The sequence below is a fragment of the Homarus americanus genome, unplaced genomic scaffold (assembly GCF_018991925.1).
Source record: "Homarus americanus isolate GMGI-L3 unplaced genomic scaffold, GMGI_Hamer_2.0 scaffold36188, whole genome shotgun sequence".
NCBI classification, from domain to species: Eukaryota; Metazoa; Arthropoda; class Malacostraca; order Decapoda; family Nephropidae; genus Homarus; species Homarus americanus.
Window position 1 is genome coordinate 5,533,750 of NW_024718183.1, and position 13,776 is coordinate 5,547,525.

Below are 13,776 nucleotides of genomic sequence, written 5' to 3' on the forward strand. Positions count from 1 at the left end.
TAACCTCCCCCCACCATTAACCTCCCCCCACCATTAACCTCCCCACCATACCATTAACCTCCCCCACCATTAACCTCCCCCCCCACCACCATTAACCTCCCCACCATTAATCCCCACCATTAACCTCCCCCCACCAACCTTTAACCTCCCCCCACCATTAACCTTCCCCACCATTAACCTTCCCCCCACCATTAACCTTCCCCCACCATTAACCTCCCCCACCATTAACCTCCCCCACCATTAACCTCCCCACCATTAACCACCATTAACCTTCCCCCACCATTAACCTCCCCACCATTAACCATTAACCACCATTAACCTTCCCCCCACCATTAACCTTCCCCCCACCATTAACCTTCCCCCCCACCATTAACCTTCCCCCCACCATTAACCTTCCCCCCCCACCATTAACCTTCCCCCACCATTAACCTTCCCCCCACCAACCTTATTAACCCCCCCCACCATTAACCTTCCCCCACCATTAACCTCCCCACCCGTAATTAACATACGAATACAAAGGCGGAGAAAGTTTGCATAATCTTTGGTAAAACCAGTATTACAATCTCACTTTGTTTAGTTCCTTTGTTTTATTATCTCTGAAGATCGTAGTAACTTGAAATTACGTAAATCCTGAGGATTGATTATAACTTTCTCTGCACTCTCTAAAAATCGCCACACAGATTCTTCATCAACTAAATCATTGATTATTGATGCCGACAACAGTTCAGTTTCATTATTAGACTGAGTTATGGGCTCACATTCACTAGCATTCGTTGGGTCAGGCTCACTTTCATCACTATCAAGGTCATTGCATGTTGTGTCACTGTCCACTTCTACCTCCTCACAGTCTGTATGTGACTGTTGTGATACATTAGTGTCACTGTCTGTGTTACCATTTGACTCACTTTCATCGCCATTATTGCCGTCAGTGCATGTCTCGTAACTTTGTACCGGATCACAGTCTGCAAAAAGGTCTTGTGATGCATAGCAGTCACTTTTTGTAGTACGAGTATACACTATACCAAAATCGCTATCACTATCACCAAGCATTCCTGGTGTGTCCACGTGAGCACTGTTGTCACTAAACCCACGCTCAGGAATAATAGGCTCCTGAACCCACACCAGAAGGCCTGACCTCACTTGAGTGTTGCTCTAATATTGGGCGGATATTGCACAGCACTTCTCACACCCGTGAAACACGAATAACGTCAATATTATGCCGAAAAGTTATAAAAAATAGCAGTAGAAAGTACACCGAACCTCCTTATGCTATGAAACTCGTCAAAACTAACGAGGCAGCCTCTGGGTGTGTGGATTGGCCGAGGAGCTGTGATGTAGCAAGGGAAAATCAATTGTGATTGGCTGCCTCAGGGGGCATGGTCCAAGGGAGGTGCGCTGTCATTAGCTTGCGCTCTGAACGGGATGCTGATAACCACAAGAAAACACAAAGTTCCCAAGCGCTTTCGTTTAATTCACATCTTCAGGGGTGAGTACAGACTGTGCTTGGGAACTTTGTGTTTTCTTGTTTCCTTGTGGTTGTCAGTATATACCTGGATCATGCGCACCTACAGTGATTTTATCAAGATTTATCTTATCCACATTTTCATTGTGGATCTACATGAATATATATATATATATATATATATATATATATATATATATATATATATATATATATATATATATATATATATATATATATATATATATATATATATATATATATATATATATATATATATATATATATATATATATATATATATATATTATAAGTAACGATGAAGTTTATTATAATAAAAATGCTACTTTTGGTTTGTTTACTATTTATCATGACAGTGATACAGCCCCCAAAATAGATCCACCAATCACAATCACCTTTACATACAGACTTACTTCAAGTATTGCCACGTAAAATTGTATGTATGAGACCCAGGGTGGGGTCAGTGCATCTTTGGTTGACTGTATGGTATTATCTATTCTCAACTTGCATGAGAAACATTCAGCGCATTAATCAATACATGTTAACTTGGCATTTGATCATTACTTTACTTTGATGATTATGATTACTCAGACATTGCTGGTCTGATCTGGTACGGTACTTATATAAAATACTAATTGTGATTCTGGTCCTATCTAAGTCCCTTCTTTGAGCAGTCTGGGTGAGCCTTTGGACAATGGTGACTTTAGATGGAAATGTTTTGTCAAGGTTTCATATTTCCATCATGAGAAAGGACAGGAGGGGAACTAGGTAATTGTTGAAGTACAGGTTGTACAGTATGTATTAAAATATCTTCTATTTCAGATTCAGAATATGAGAGTGCTGAAGAATTAGAAGTTGATAAATCTTCGATGCAGAGACAACTGTCTCCTGTTCTGCCAGTGGCTAATTCTATACTGAATATCACTTCATCAGTTAATTGTACACCAAATAGGTAAATAAATTGTCTGAAATCTATAAAGTAATAATGAATTACAGTATGGTATATGTCTACATAAAAATTATCTTTTAACTTGGCTATTTTTCCAGAAGGTAATTGAATTATTGCTCACCTATGTTAATCCTAGGGATGCTTCAGAAAACTAAGTGGATACAGCACTTTGGTTAGTGGCCAAGTCCCCCAGGCCCACCTTGTTGTAAATGAATATCTAACTACAGCTGGTAAAGTGAAAGTGGTCAAGGGCAGTTCTGGCGGTAGGGGCGGCGGCAGTGTCTTTCCAGCGTTGGCGCTTGTCTGCCTCATTATGCAGTTTGGCTTGTTTGAAAGTATTGACACCTTGTGTGGTGATCCTCCAAGTGTTATGGTGTGGAGTAATCGTCTCCCAGGTAAGGGGGTCGATTTGTCACCTTTTCAGTAGCCCACCAGCGTTATGTTTACTACTCATTAGGTGACTGTAAAGTAGCTGCTTTGGCAGTCTACTGTTGTCTGTGTGGGTAACAAGGCCAGTCCAACACAGTTGTTCATGGATAATGGTAGCCTCGCTGCTTGGTGTCGGCGAGAATACTGGCATTTGTTCTCTTTTCTTCCCAGCGAACTCGGAGGATGGAATGTAGACTATGTTGGTGAAAGTTTTCAAGTACCTTGATGTACCTTCAGTATGTGACCCATGTCTCGCTGCCATATATCAGGGTTGGGAGGACCACTGCTCAATATACGTGTAACTATGTAGCGGTTCTTCTTTCAGGACGCTCACATGTGCCAGTATCGAGAAGGGTTCTGACATTCCATGCAATGACTATAAGAGGTTGTATAGTTTGTTTTTGTTTGGTTCTGTGATTTTTATTGTGATTTTGACCCCTCTCAGGTTTTTTTTTTTTAGGCAGGCTATGTTTAGGGCACCTTTTCTAGCCCCCTCCCCTTGTGGGGTGAGCAGAGTAGCTACCTGAAAGGGCTGCTCAATTTCACAGACAGGACCGGATTGCACTGCAGCCTAGATCCCAGTTCATAAACGACCCTCTTATCTGTGCCGCCCATGTGCAGAGTTGTGACTAGACTCCCGGCAGTCATCTCTGCCTGTCCCTGTCGGCATAGGACTTTTGGGGGTAGGTATAGAGGTTTTGATGATGAGAGGTATGGTGAGCTGGATGATGGCTGTGCGTGGGTTGATTTATGTGGTGAGGCAGGAGCGCAGGCTCCAACCACACATCTTGGCTCTCCCTTTTCCTGGTCCAGTGATGCAAGTGTTGTAATGACTGGGGAGTGGGGGAGGCGTAGGTTGCAATAGACTGCGATATCCCAGTTTGTTGGGTTTCGCCTTAGTAGCCTGTCCAACAGGCATTGCCTTCATCCGCCGGTGTAGTTGTTGGGTTCCCATGGTGGTCATCTCTTCTGCCTATACTGCCATTGGGGTCTTGTTGGAGCTCTGTATGTATGTCTGCCTGATGCAGGGCTCCACCGCAGATTTTCCATTCAGGGTTTCTTCCCGTAGCCTTATACCTACCAAGGTTGGTGGGCGCCAGGACGTGTTCACATGCCAGTGGGCCTATGCGCTGTCGCTCTGGGACTCACTGCTACTCCAAGATCCCCTGCTGGTCTAGCCTGGGCCCACAAGGCACCCAGTTACCGTATGTTGCCACAAGGAGGAACAGCAGGAGTCTTGATGGTGAAGAGGCTGTGTACTGGCAGGGTAAGACTTATGCAAGTTGCTTCCCTGTTCGCCAAGAGGGCTAGCCAGCGGTGGTAGCTGAAAGCGAGGGGAGCAAGCAGTGCTTTCTCCCTAACACTAACATAATGCTACCAGAGTAGATGCACTTCACCACCCTGTGTGCGAACACACACACACACATGCATACAGTACAGGTAAAAGAAATAATTGTCCTAAGGGCAAATGCACAAAGGGAATATACATTTCTTTGCAAACGAGTAAAATGCCTCCCCTGGTCAGCAAATATCATTGCAGATTTGTCTATTCGCAGCCATTTTAAGAACCTAACCCCCTTGAATTTGGGGGGCATGCTGTACAGTATTTATTTAAATAAACTTCAGGATGAGTATGGTAAAAAAAAAAAGTATTGTTTCTAACTTAATTAGAACTTATTTTAAAGATTCCGGTATAAACATTGCTTAAAGTTTTTCAGAAAAAAATCGAGTTCCCAACGTTACATTCTGTCAAAATAATTTTTTTTTTCAGTATATTTTATTTAAAAAACCTTATAGATGATTGATTCAGGATCCTTACGGTACTAAATTCAGTTGTTTTAACATAATTAGAACAGATTTTGTAGACAAAAGTTTGTACACTTTTTCACTAGCTGGTAAATATTTTCGTTCGCTGCAGTCGTGACCCCAATGACTAAAATGCTGAGAGTCATAAGAGAAGCACATACTACATGTTAATAATAAAGTACATTTTAGTTATTATTTGTTCACTTATCATGAGGTAGTCGAGGTGATGTGAGATGGCCGAAGTGATTGTACAACACTGACAATGTATGCTAACGTCAGTTGATTCTATTCAGCAGAGAGGGGACCCCCATGCACAAATGGTTAAGTTTTTATATTTTTTTTTTATAAAAAAGGCTCGACTTTGACACTGTTCCCGGAAAAAAGGTTAGTCTTGTTTCTGGGATGTATGCTGGGCTCTGATAATTTCCAAGTTACAGTTCATCCAGATCTCTTAGTTCATCCGTCAAAGAGACTGCCCCACAGTGAATACTATCTTCAAAGGCTTGTGGTGACCAGGTGAAGAGCTGTGTTCACAGTGATTGTGTTTTACATTTGAATAATTAATCCTGATGAATTAATGTGACTTGTGAATATTGTTGGCTCTATTAAGTATAAAATATCCTGGAAACTTTCAAGTCACTTACCTGGAGCTTCCTTCATACAATGCAATAATTTACTGTAGTTATTCAATTTGTAGAGTCTCAACAAATTTGTTACAAATTATATAATAGCACTTTATTTCCCTTGGAATCACAGTGTTTTGTGTTGTTTAGGATGATGTTTTCCTTTATACTGTTTAAGAACTAATCTGCATTTGTAAGGAGTCTGTGTTGAATATAAATGAAGTGGTACGTGACCATTAGTTTTTATGACACAAAGAATTTGCTTTCAGGGTATTTAAAGGGGAGCGTCCAGCTGAAAATATGATGAAAATCGGAAAATTGTGAAAATATGAAAAATTCCTGAGGAAAGCTGTTGTGTATGGCTATATATTGACGTATTTTGATTGTGTAATTCATAATATTTATGTAGCTATCCATGTTTATTCCACCCCCTTCAGTTAGAGGACCCTTCTGTTTATGTAGCAAAAGATGTAGAAAAGTATTTATAATAATATTTTGGTGTAAAGTAATACCAATCACATGGTAAAAACCAGTATCTGGCACCTTTCTCAGCAGGATGAGTCAGTTACCCACGAAAGAAGGAAGAGTGAGGTTTCACTGTGTTGCTCTCGCGCCACACCTTATCGCCCGTATCTGAAAGCTAGTTTTTCTAACCTTCAAATCCCTAAGCCTTGGCCATTTATGGGCCAATTCTAATAAAACAAAAACTAAGTACTGTAGTAGAACAGTATATTGTGTATGACTGAACTTATATATTTTCTTTATATTTAGCTTGGTTTATTATTTGCTGATTTATCTTTATAAATATTTGGAGGAAAAATGGTAAGTTAGGATAAAAACTCGTGCACCCAAAACGAAAGCAATACAGTAATCAGCAATATCTGTGTGTGACGTTGAAGAGGAGTAAATTACCTATACTCCACATGAATTTCAATGTACAGTAATCTAGCAAGAAGTTATGGAGAAGTAGGATTTTGAAAATACCGTATATACTCGTCTATAACCTCCCCTCGTTTATAGGTCGACCCTGATTTTTTTGACCAAGAAATTGTTAATTTATGATATTCCTCGTTTATAGTTCGACCCACGTTTTTGAGGGTAATGGAACAACAAAACCTTCAGTAAAAATGCTCTACGTTCTATAAACTGAGGCTCGCCGTGCCTGAAACACAGAGTGCCGAAGGCAAATTGTTTACCATTTATTATTACACCACTTTACACTGAAACGCGGGTAGTTTCAACAAAAATATTGTATATTTCCATTCAAGTATTTATTCAAGTCAATTAGGAGGGAATATTATTGTAATACAGTACAACAGTTTTTTAACTAAACCATTCGAAAAACGATTACGGTAACATCTTTTGAACGAAAGAAAGCGAAAGTCATTGTTTTCGTCACGATTTTATCCCTTTTTCCACTAATACGTACGTCATTTCAGCAAAAATATTACATTTCCGTGAATGCATTATATGAAGCACAGTATGAATAGAATACTATTGTAATATAACAATATTTTAACCAAAAACTATTAAAAAAACGAGCAGCCTCTTGAACATCGGAAGGTTAGGTAAAATCTTTTGTTTTCGTCATGTATTTTATCCTATTTTACATTAAAATACATCATGTTTCAGCAAAACTACTATTTATTTCCGAGAATATATTCGTTCAGGCACAGTTAAGGTAAAATATACATGTGGTGTAACAATTTTTTAATGGAAAACGATTCGAAAAAACACATGTACCGTCTAGCTGACGCAACAGCTGGTGGTGCGTCATGCGTCGTTGTAAACAATAGGAGGTTGAAGTAGATTACCAGGTATTATATTAAGTGTGAAATATTGAAAAGGTTTTTATTACCGGTATTTTTTGTAGATCAATGAGAACTGTGATACCGTATATGATATGATAAGTTAGCCTGTGCTAAGAATTTCAACATAGACTACTGAAAGCACGTTGTAAGGTAATTTAGCCTATTGTAAGTTGGTGGGCATTTGCTGAAGGAACTGCACAACTTTTCATTACTAATTGGTACATATTTTACATTTCCATTGTTTACTGGCAGTAAATGGTAAATATTTTTCATGTATGAAGCTAAAAGTTGCTCCTCGCCCTTCCCATCATGCACGAGTTCAACCTAACAAAACTATTACGCATGTATAGGACGACCCCCAATTTTTTGCCTAAAAATTTGGTATTAAAAACTCGAGTACATACGGTATATAAGAATACAGTACAAGGGAAAATCGGGGTTTACGGATTAGGCAGAACCAATTCAGGGGTATATCAACAATGTATCTGGTGTCCTTAGCTGCTGACAGGAAATTGATATTGATTGGTCATTTATTAACGAATATTGTGCCACAGCCTGACTGACGCTCCCCTGAAACAAGATATTTTAGTTTGTATAATCCCAAGTGTGATGGCCACATGTTAAAGGTTTTTGGAGCTTAATACTGACATAGCTTCAGGATGGGCCGACATTTAATGAGCAAAACATTTCTTGTCTTATATAATTATAGCTTTACTTGTCAATATACAAAACTGCTGTACAATAAATTTGGAATGTCTTACTTTCAGGTCAGATATGGTGTTTGAAAATTCTCTTCTGAGTAGTTTTGAAAATATGAAAATTGCTGACGTTGATGAGCCAACTTTAGAGGACAATTTTCACGATGCCAGTGATTCAATGGAAGGCATTGTGAAATTGTCTCCCTCAAGCCTCGAGGACCATGGACTAAAAGTTGCGGAGACAGAAATAACCAAGATCATGAATACATCATTTATAATCGTGACTGACGGCCTTAATGATTCTTGTGATGCTTCTAATGAAATAAAAGAGGAAATTGAGTCTTATTCAGCTACTCATGAAACAAGAGAGGCTCAGAGTTCTTCAGAAAACTCGGCCAATGTGGGAGAGTTTTTACATGACCCTCCTGTGACTGAAGTTTTTGTAGATAAGGAAGAAATGAAAGAAATTATCCCAGAGGTGAAAGAAACTACCCCTGAGATGAAAGAAATTATCCCTGAGCAGAAAGAAACTATCCCAGAGAAGAAAGAAACTATCCCTGAGGTGAAAGAAATTATCCCTGAGGTGAAAGAAATTATCCCTGAGAAGAAAGAAACTATCTCAGAGGTGAAAGAAATTATCCCTGAGCAGAAAGAAACTATCCCAGAGAAGAAAGAAACTATCCCTGAGGTGAAAGAAATTATCCCTGAGGTGAAAGAAACTATCCCTGAGGTGAGAAGAAAGAAACTATCCCTGAGGTGAAAGAAATTATCCCTGAGAAGAAAGAAACTATCCCCGAGGTGAAAGAAATTATCCCTGAGGTGAAAGAAATTATCCCTGAGGTGAAAGAAATTATCCCTGAGGTGAAAGAAATTATCTCTGAGAAGAAAGAAACTATCTCAGAGGTGAAAGAAATTATCCCTGAGCAGAAAGAAACTATCCCAGAGAAGAAAGAAACTATCCCTGAGGTGAAAGAAATTATCTCTGAGCAGAAAGAAACTATCCCAGAGAAGAAAGAAACTATCCTCGAGATGACAGAAATTATTCCAGAGGTGAAAGAAACTATCCCCGAGAAGAAAGAAACTATCCCCGAGAAGAAAGAAACTATCCCCGAGATGACAGAAATTATCCCAGAGAAGAAAGAAACTATCCCCGATATGACAGAAATTATCCCAGAAAAGAAAGAAACTATCCCTGAAATGAAAGAAACTATCCCCGAGAAGAAAGAAACTATCTCCGAGAAGGAAGAAACTATCCCTGAAAAGGAAGAAACTATCCCAAAGATGAAAGAAACTATCTCCGAGAAGAAAGAAACTATCCCAGAGAAGAAAGAAACTATCCCAGAGAAGGAAGAAACTATCCCCGAGAAGAAAGAAACTATCCCAGAGAAGGAAGAAACTATCCCAGAGAAGAAAGAAACTATCCCCGAGAAGAAAGAAACTATCTCCGAGAAGGAAGAAACTATCCCCGAGAAGAAAGAAACTATCCCTGAGATGAAAGAAACTATCTCAGAAGTGAAAGAAGAACAGATTGAAACTATCCCAGAAATGAGAGAATCTGTTTTAGAAGTGAAAGAAACTATCCTAGAGAGAAAAGAGTTTGGTTTAGAGATGAAAGAAAACATTCCAGGGACAGGAGTGACTGGCTCAGAGAAAGAAGAGGTACTGCCCGTGCCAGAGGAAGCACCCATAGAAAATGTTTCCTCTCATCCAAAAGAAGCTTGTAGAGGTTCCATGATTGGCTCAAGTGACTTTAACTTGGATGTTTTTGAAACTAAGGCTTCTGTTATGAAGAGTTGTAATAAGGACAATGGTATGAGTACACAGATTGCTGCCATGGAAGAGGAATCTTGCAAGAAGCCACAGATGATTAAACATGAAATTGTTGGTGAAACTAAAAACTTATTTACTGATAAATCAGTGACAGAGAACATATCCAAGAAAAGTGAAATCTTAGTATTAAAGAAAGAGCTCTCAGAAGAAACTGTAGCTGATGACAGCCCACTGTCTCAAAAAGGCTGCCAGATGGATTTCCTCAGCAAATTAGATGATCCTAACTTTAATCCTTTTGCCACCAAATCTGCTGTCATAAATTCTCCTGACAAGAAGGAAGGTGCACACTTAACTGAGGATAAAGCTTGTGTTGACCAACCAATAACAGAGATGATGAGTGAGAAAAGAGAGAACGTAGCATTTTCATCAAAATATGCAGGGTCTGAAAAACCAATAGATGAACTACCCCCTAAAAAATGCTGCCAGTTGGATATCCTGAGTGAGTTAGATGGCCCAAACTCAGATCCTTTTATCACCAAATCTGCTGTTGTAAATTCTCCTTGCAGAGAGGGCAATACATTTGTTTCTGAGGAGAATATGCTTTGTCAGAAATTAAAGACAAACATATTATCTGAGGAAATAAAAACATCACCAGCATGGACAGAAAAGTCATTGGAAAATGAAAGACCTCCTCAGCTAGGCTCTCAGATGGATTTTCTTGATAAGACAGTTGACTTTAATTTTGATCCCTTTTTGACCAAGGCTGCTGTTGTAAATTCCCCTGAAAGCAAGGGTAATGCAGTATTGATTAATAAAGAGCTTTGTCATAACCAAGTGACTCAAGTTGTACCCAAGCAGGAAACAGTTTTACCAGTGCAGTCAAAGGAAGTAATAACAGAAGAACTGATGGAAGATCCAGGTCCTCCTAAAAAGAATTATCAGTTGGATTTCCTAGATCAGTTAGACGGGCTTAATTTTGATCCATTTACAACTAAAACCACAGTTGTTAACTCGCCTGACAAAACAGACAGTGCAACTGAGAGTGAGAAGAAAAGCCCATGTCAGATGGCAAAGACTGGTGTTATATCTGAGAAGAAACAAACTAAGACAGAACAAGTTTTAGAAAAAGGAGGCTGTTCTCAAAAAAGTTATCAAATGGATTTTCTTGATAAATTGGGTGACCCTAATTATGACCCATTTACAACCAAAGCCTCTGGAAAGGAACCAACTGTATTTTCAAGATCAAAAGAAGCAAAGAATGTAGTACCGGGAGTTGTTCCATCCAGACATAGAAATGAGGAGAAGCAACCGGTTCCATCAGCTGGATCAGGATCAGTCCAGCATAATGTCTTCAGTCCTCTACCTAAAATACCAACAAAACGAGATGACTTTTACAGCAAGTTTAGCTTTGATGAAGAATTTACAAGTGCTGCAGAATGTAAGTATTTGCTGTCAAAATTATTGATATTTTTAAATTGTTTATTAAATTGAAATTTGCATATATTTCAAAGTGATACATTTAAGTTAATGAAATATTGACAGTCCCCAGTGATGAACAGGAACCAGATGAAGGAGAAAGCTTTCTGTCTCCAATGTTGTATCCACGTAAGTCTTTCATTACAGATTAATCGGACAGAGGGACACGGTTGTGGGGTATAAAGGAATTTTGGGAGTTTAGCATTTTGTAGAGGTGCTGTTTATGGTAACTTTTTGTATGTACTGTAGTACTTTGATTTGAAATGGTCATTCCATATCATTGTCATTAAGAATGGCATAGTGTTTACTAGTTTTAAGATATTCTTTGTGTTCTCTTACATAAATGTTCAAAGGCTAATTGTACTCTATTTATTTTTAGGCTTAATCAAAGCAATCACAAGTCATGGAAATATTACTAGAAATAAATGCAAAGATTTTTGCATCTTAAGATTTTTCAACTACAACGAAGCCTTGTTAATCTGGATTAGTGGGGGGATGGTGATCTGGATGAGCGAAATATCTGGATTATAGCAAATTTCAAAGCACAAAGGCCTACCACATAAACTTAATTGCCAATTTAACAGATACAATGAAAAACACTAATAATCTGTAAAACACAAATGAAGGTGATTATTTATTTAAATAAATGCTTACCTTTAATTCTAAAGGGCTCCTGAGGGTTGTGAGGGACAGTTGTTTTAACACTATAATATATTACTGTACTGTACTGCTTAACCATTTATACACTAATTTTGAGTCAGTGTCCACAAAAGCTGCACTTACACACTGTTGAGGAGGTTCAGGAGGTGGTGTAGTAATAGCACTGAGATCTGACACACCACTAAGACTTTTAAAGAAAGAAATGGAAGGGTCGGGAATCAACACATTAACGAGGTTTCACTGTATCACTGCTTCACAACATGCATTATTTCCATTAAACTGAGCATTGTTTTAGGATATATTTTATGACTTTATACTTACACTTTGTTCCTCCCTATATACCTGTAGTTGAAAATGGGTAAAAGATTACTCCAATAAAAAAAATCATTGCTGGTGATCGATCTTATGAAATGAGATTCTGATCTGTTTTAAGATTTTATCAGATTATTATGATTTCAGTACTGGATATAAATTGCCGCAATTAATAATAGTTTTGTCTTAGGTGATAATTCCCTTGATAATGCCTTAAAGAATAGCTGCTACTCCATTCTAGGTGAATTAAAATGGAATGACCAAGAAATCTCACTGTAGACCAGAGAGTAGATCACCCATGTTAGATACTACGTAGTGGCAGTCATCACAGTATTTTACTTTTGCCATACTAAACATTTTCATGGTTTCTGGAACATTTATCAAGTGACTGCTAGATCACCAGTCTGAACAACCTCTTGACAAAACTTACCTTGTTCACGGGACCATCTGCATTCTGAGGCAGGGATGCTGACAAACCAGATCAGTGCTAAGGATGTGAAACACTCTTTCGCCCATTCAGATCAGGGTTATGAAGCAAGTTCCAGGCCTGGAAATTTTTCTTGAATCAAATCCCACAGTCATCAACTTAAATCCTCATATTTGCCATGCTGTTTGGTTAACCCATGTAATTTTTTTTTTTACCTACCTTTAGGTCTCCTCTCCTCCACGTTCAAAATCATGCACCTTACTAATACAGTATTTTCAATACCCAGGTGCCTTCTTAACTCTGAACAAGGTTTCCAATGTTTCAAAATTAAATTACACATCCATCTCAACATTCTCATTTCAGCTCGCACAAACCTATGTATGTAATCCTCTTTAACTGTCTATGTTTTACATCCACACATCATTACTCCTCTCATACTAGTTCATATGTTTTTCCTTTCTGTCTTCCCTGATTATTTTGTAAAAAAGGAAAAGAAAAAAAGAATACAGTGTGTGTGTGTGTACTGAATATATACAGTGCCTATGACATGTTGCACACAATACAGTACAGTTCATCTGCCTCTTAAATGCTCATCAATGAAATTGCTCCTTGCAAATTTAATTGCTTGGCAAGACCTCAACCCCATATGTGCTGAATTCTGGGTTTTTACTATACAAAAAATTTTTTATTAATTTTTTTCTTCAAGAATGAATGTTTAAATGTGGCTTGAAAATTACAGTATCAGAATTAAAAGAGCTTGAAAGTAATATATACAGTACAGTACACAGTATATATGTGGGGGATGCATACCAGTATATATATATATATATATATATATATATATATATATATATATATATATATATATATATATATATATATATATATATATATATATATATATATATATATATATATATATATATATATTCATTATATCTTCATTTTCACAGTTTTCAATAACCCAGAGGACCTGGATGTGTTGGGTTCTCATGGCACCGAAGGTGACAAGTTAAGTCTTGTCCGTAATTCGCTTTATGTCAAATTTGATCCATTAGTGTCTGGCCGGCAGTCTCTTGCACCATACCTTGCACAGCATCTGAAAGAGTGAGTACATACAGGGTAAAGTTGTACAGTATAGTAGTGGACTTTTAACTCTTAGTTAACAAATTGAAAATACTTTACCTGAAAGGGTTTTGAATTTATTTCCCGTGGTTTACTGGAGAATATGAGAGTTATTAGGGTATAGATTAATCACTAAGAGTACAGTATTTATTGGGAATGTATTTATGACTACAGTACAGTAAAGTCTTCCTTATCTTAATTAATTGA

General features: G+C 38.0%; 1 protein-coding gene across 3 annotated transcripts in view; it reads left to right on the top strand.

Moving 5' to 3' along the window:
* LOC121859294 overlaps positions 1 to 13,776 on the top strand; it is a 36,826-nt gene that overhangs the window by 5,462 nt on the left and 17,588 nt on the right. For 2 of the 3 annotated variants that reach the window (XM_042356080.1, XM_042356081.1), the window contains exons 5-9: positions 2,306 to 2,435; positions 7,869 to 8,508; positions 8,577 to 11,007; positions 11,112 to 11,174; positions 13,398 to 13,551. In XM_042356080.1, coding sequence (XP_042212014.1) covers positions 2,306 to 2,435; positions 7,869 to 8,508; positions 8,577 to 11,007; positions 11,112 to 11,174; positions 13,398 to 13,551 — 3,418 coding nt within the window. The remainder of the gene's footprint in view (positions 1 to 2,305; positions 2,436 to 7,868; positions 8,509 to 8,576; positions 11,008 to 11,111; positions 11,175 to 13,397; positions 13,552 to 13,776) is intronic. The other variant, XM_042356082.1, reaches the window with a different exon arrangement.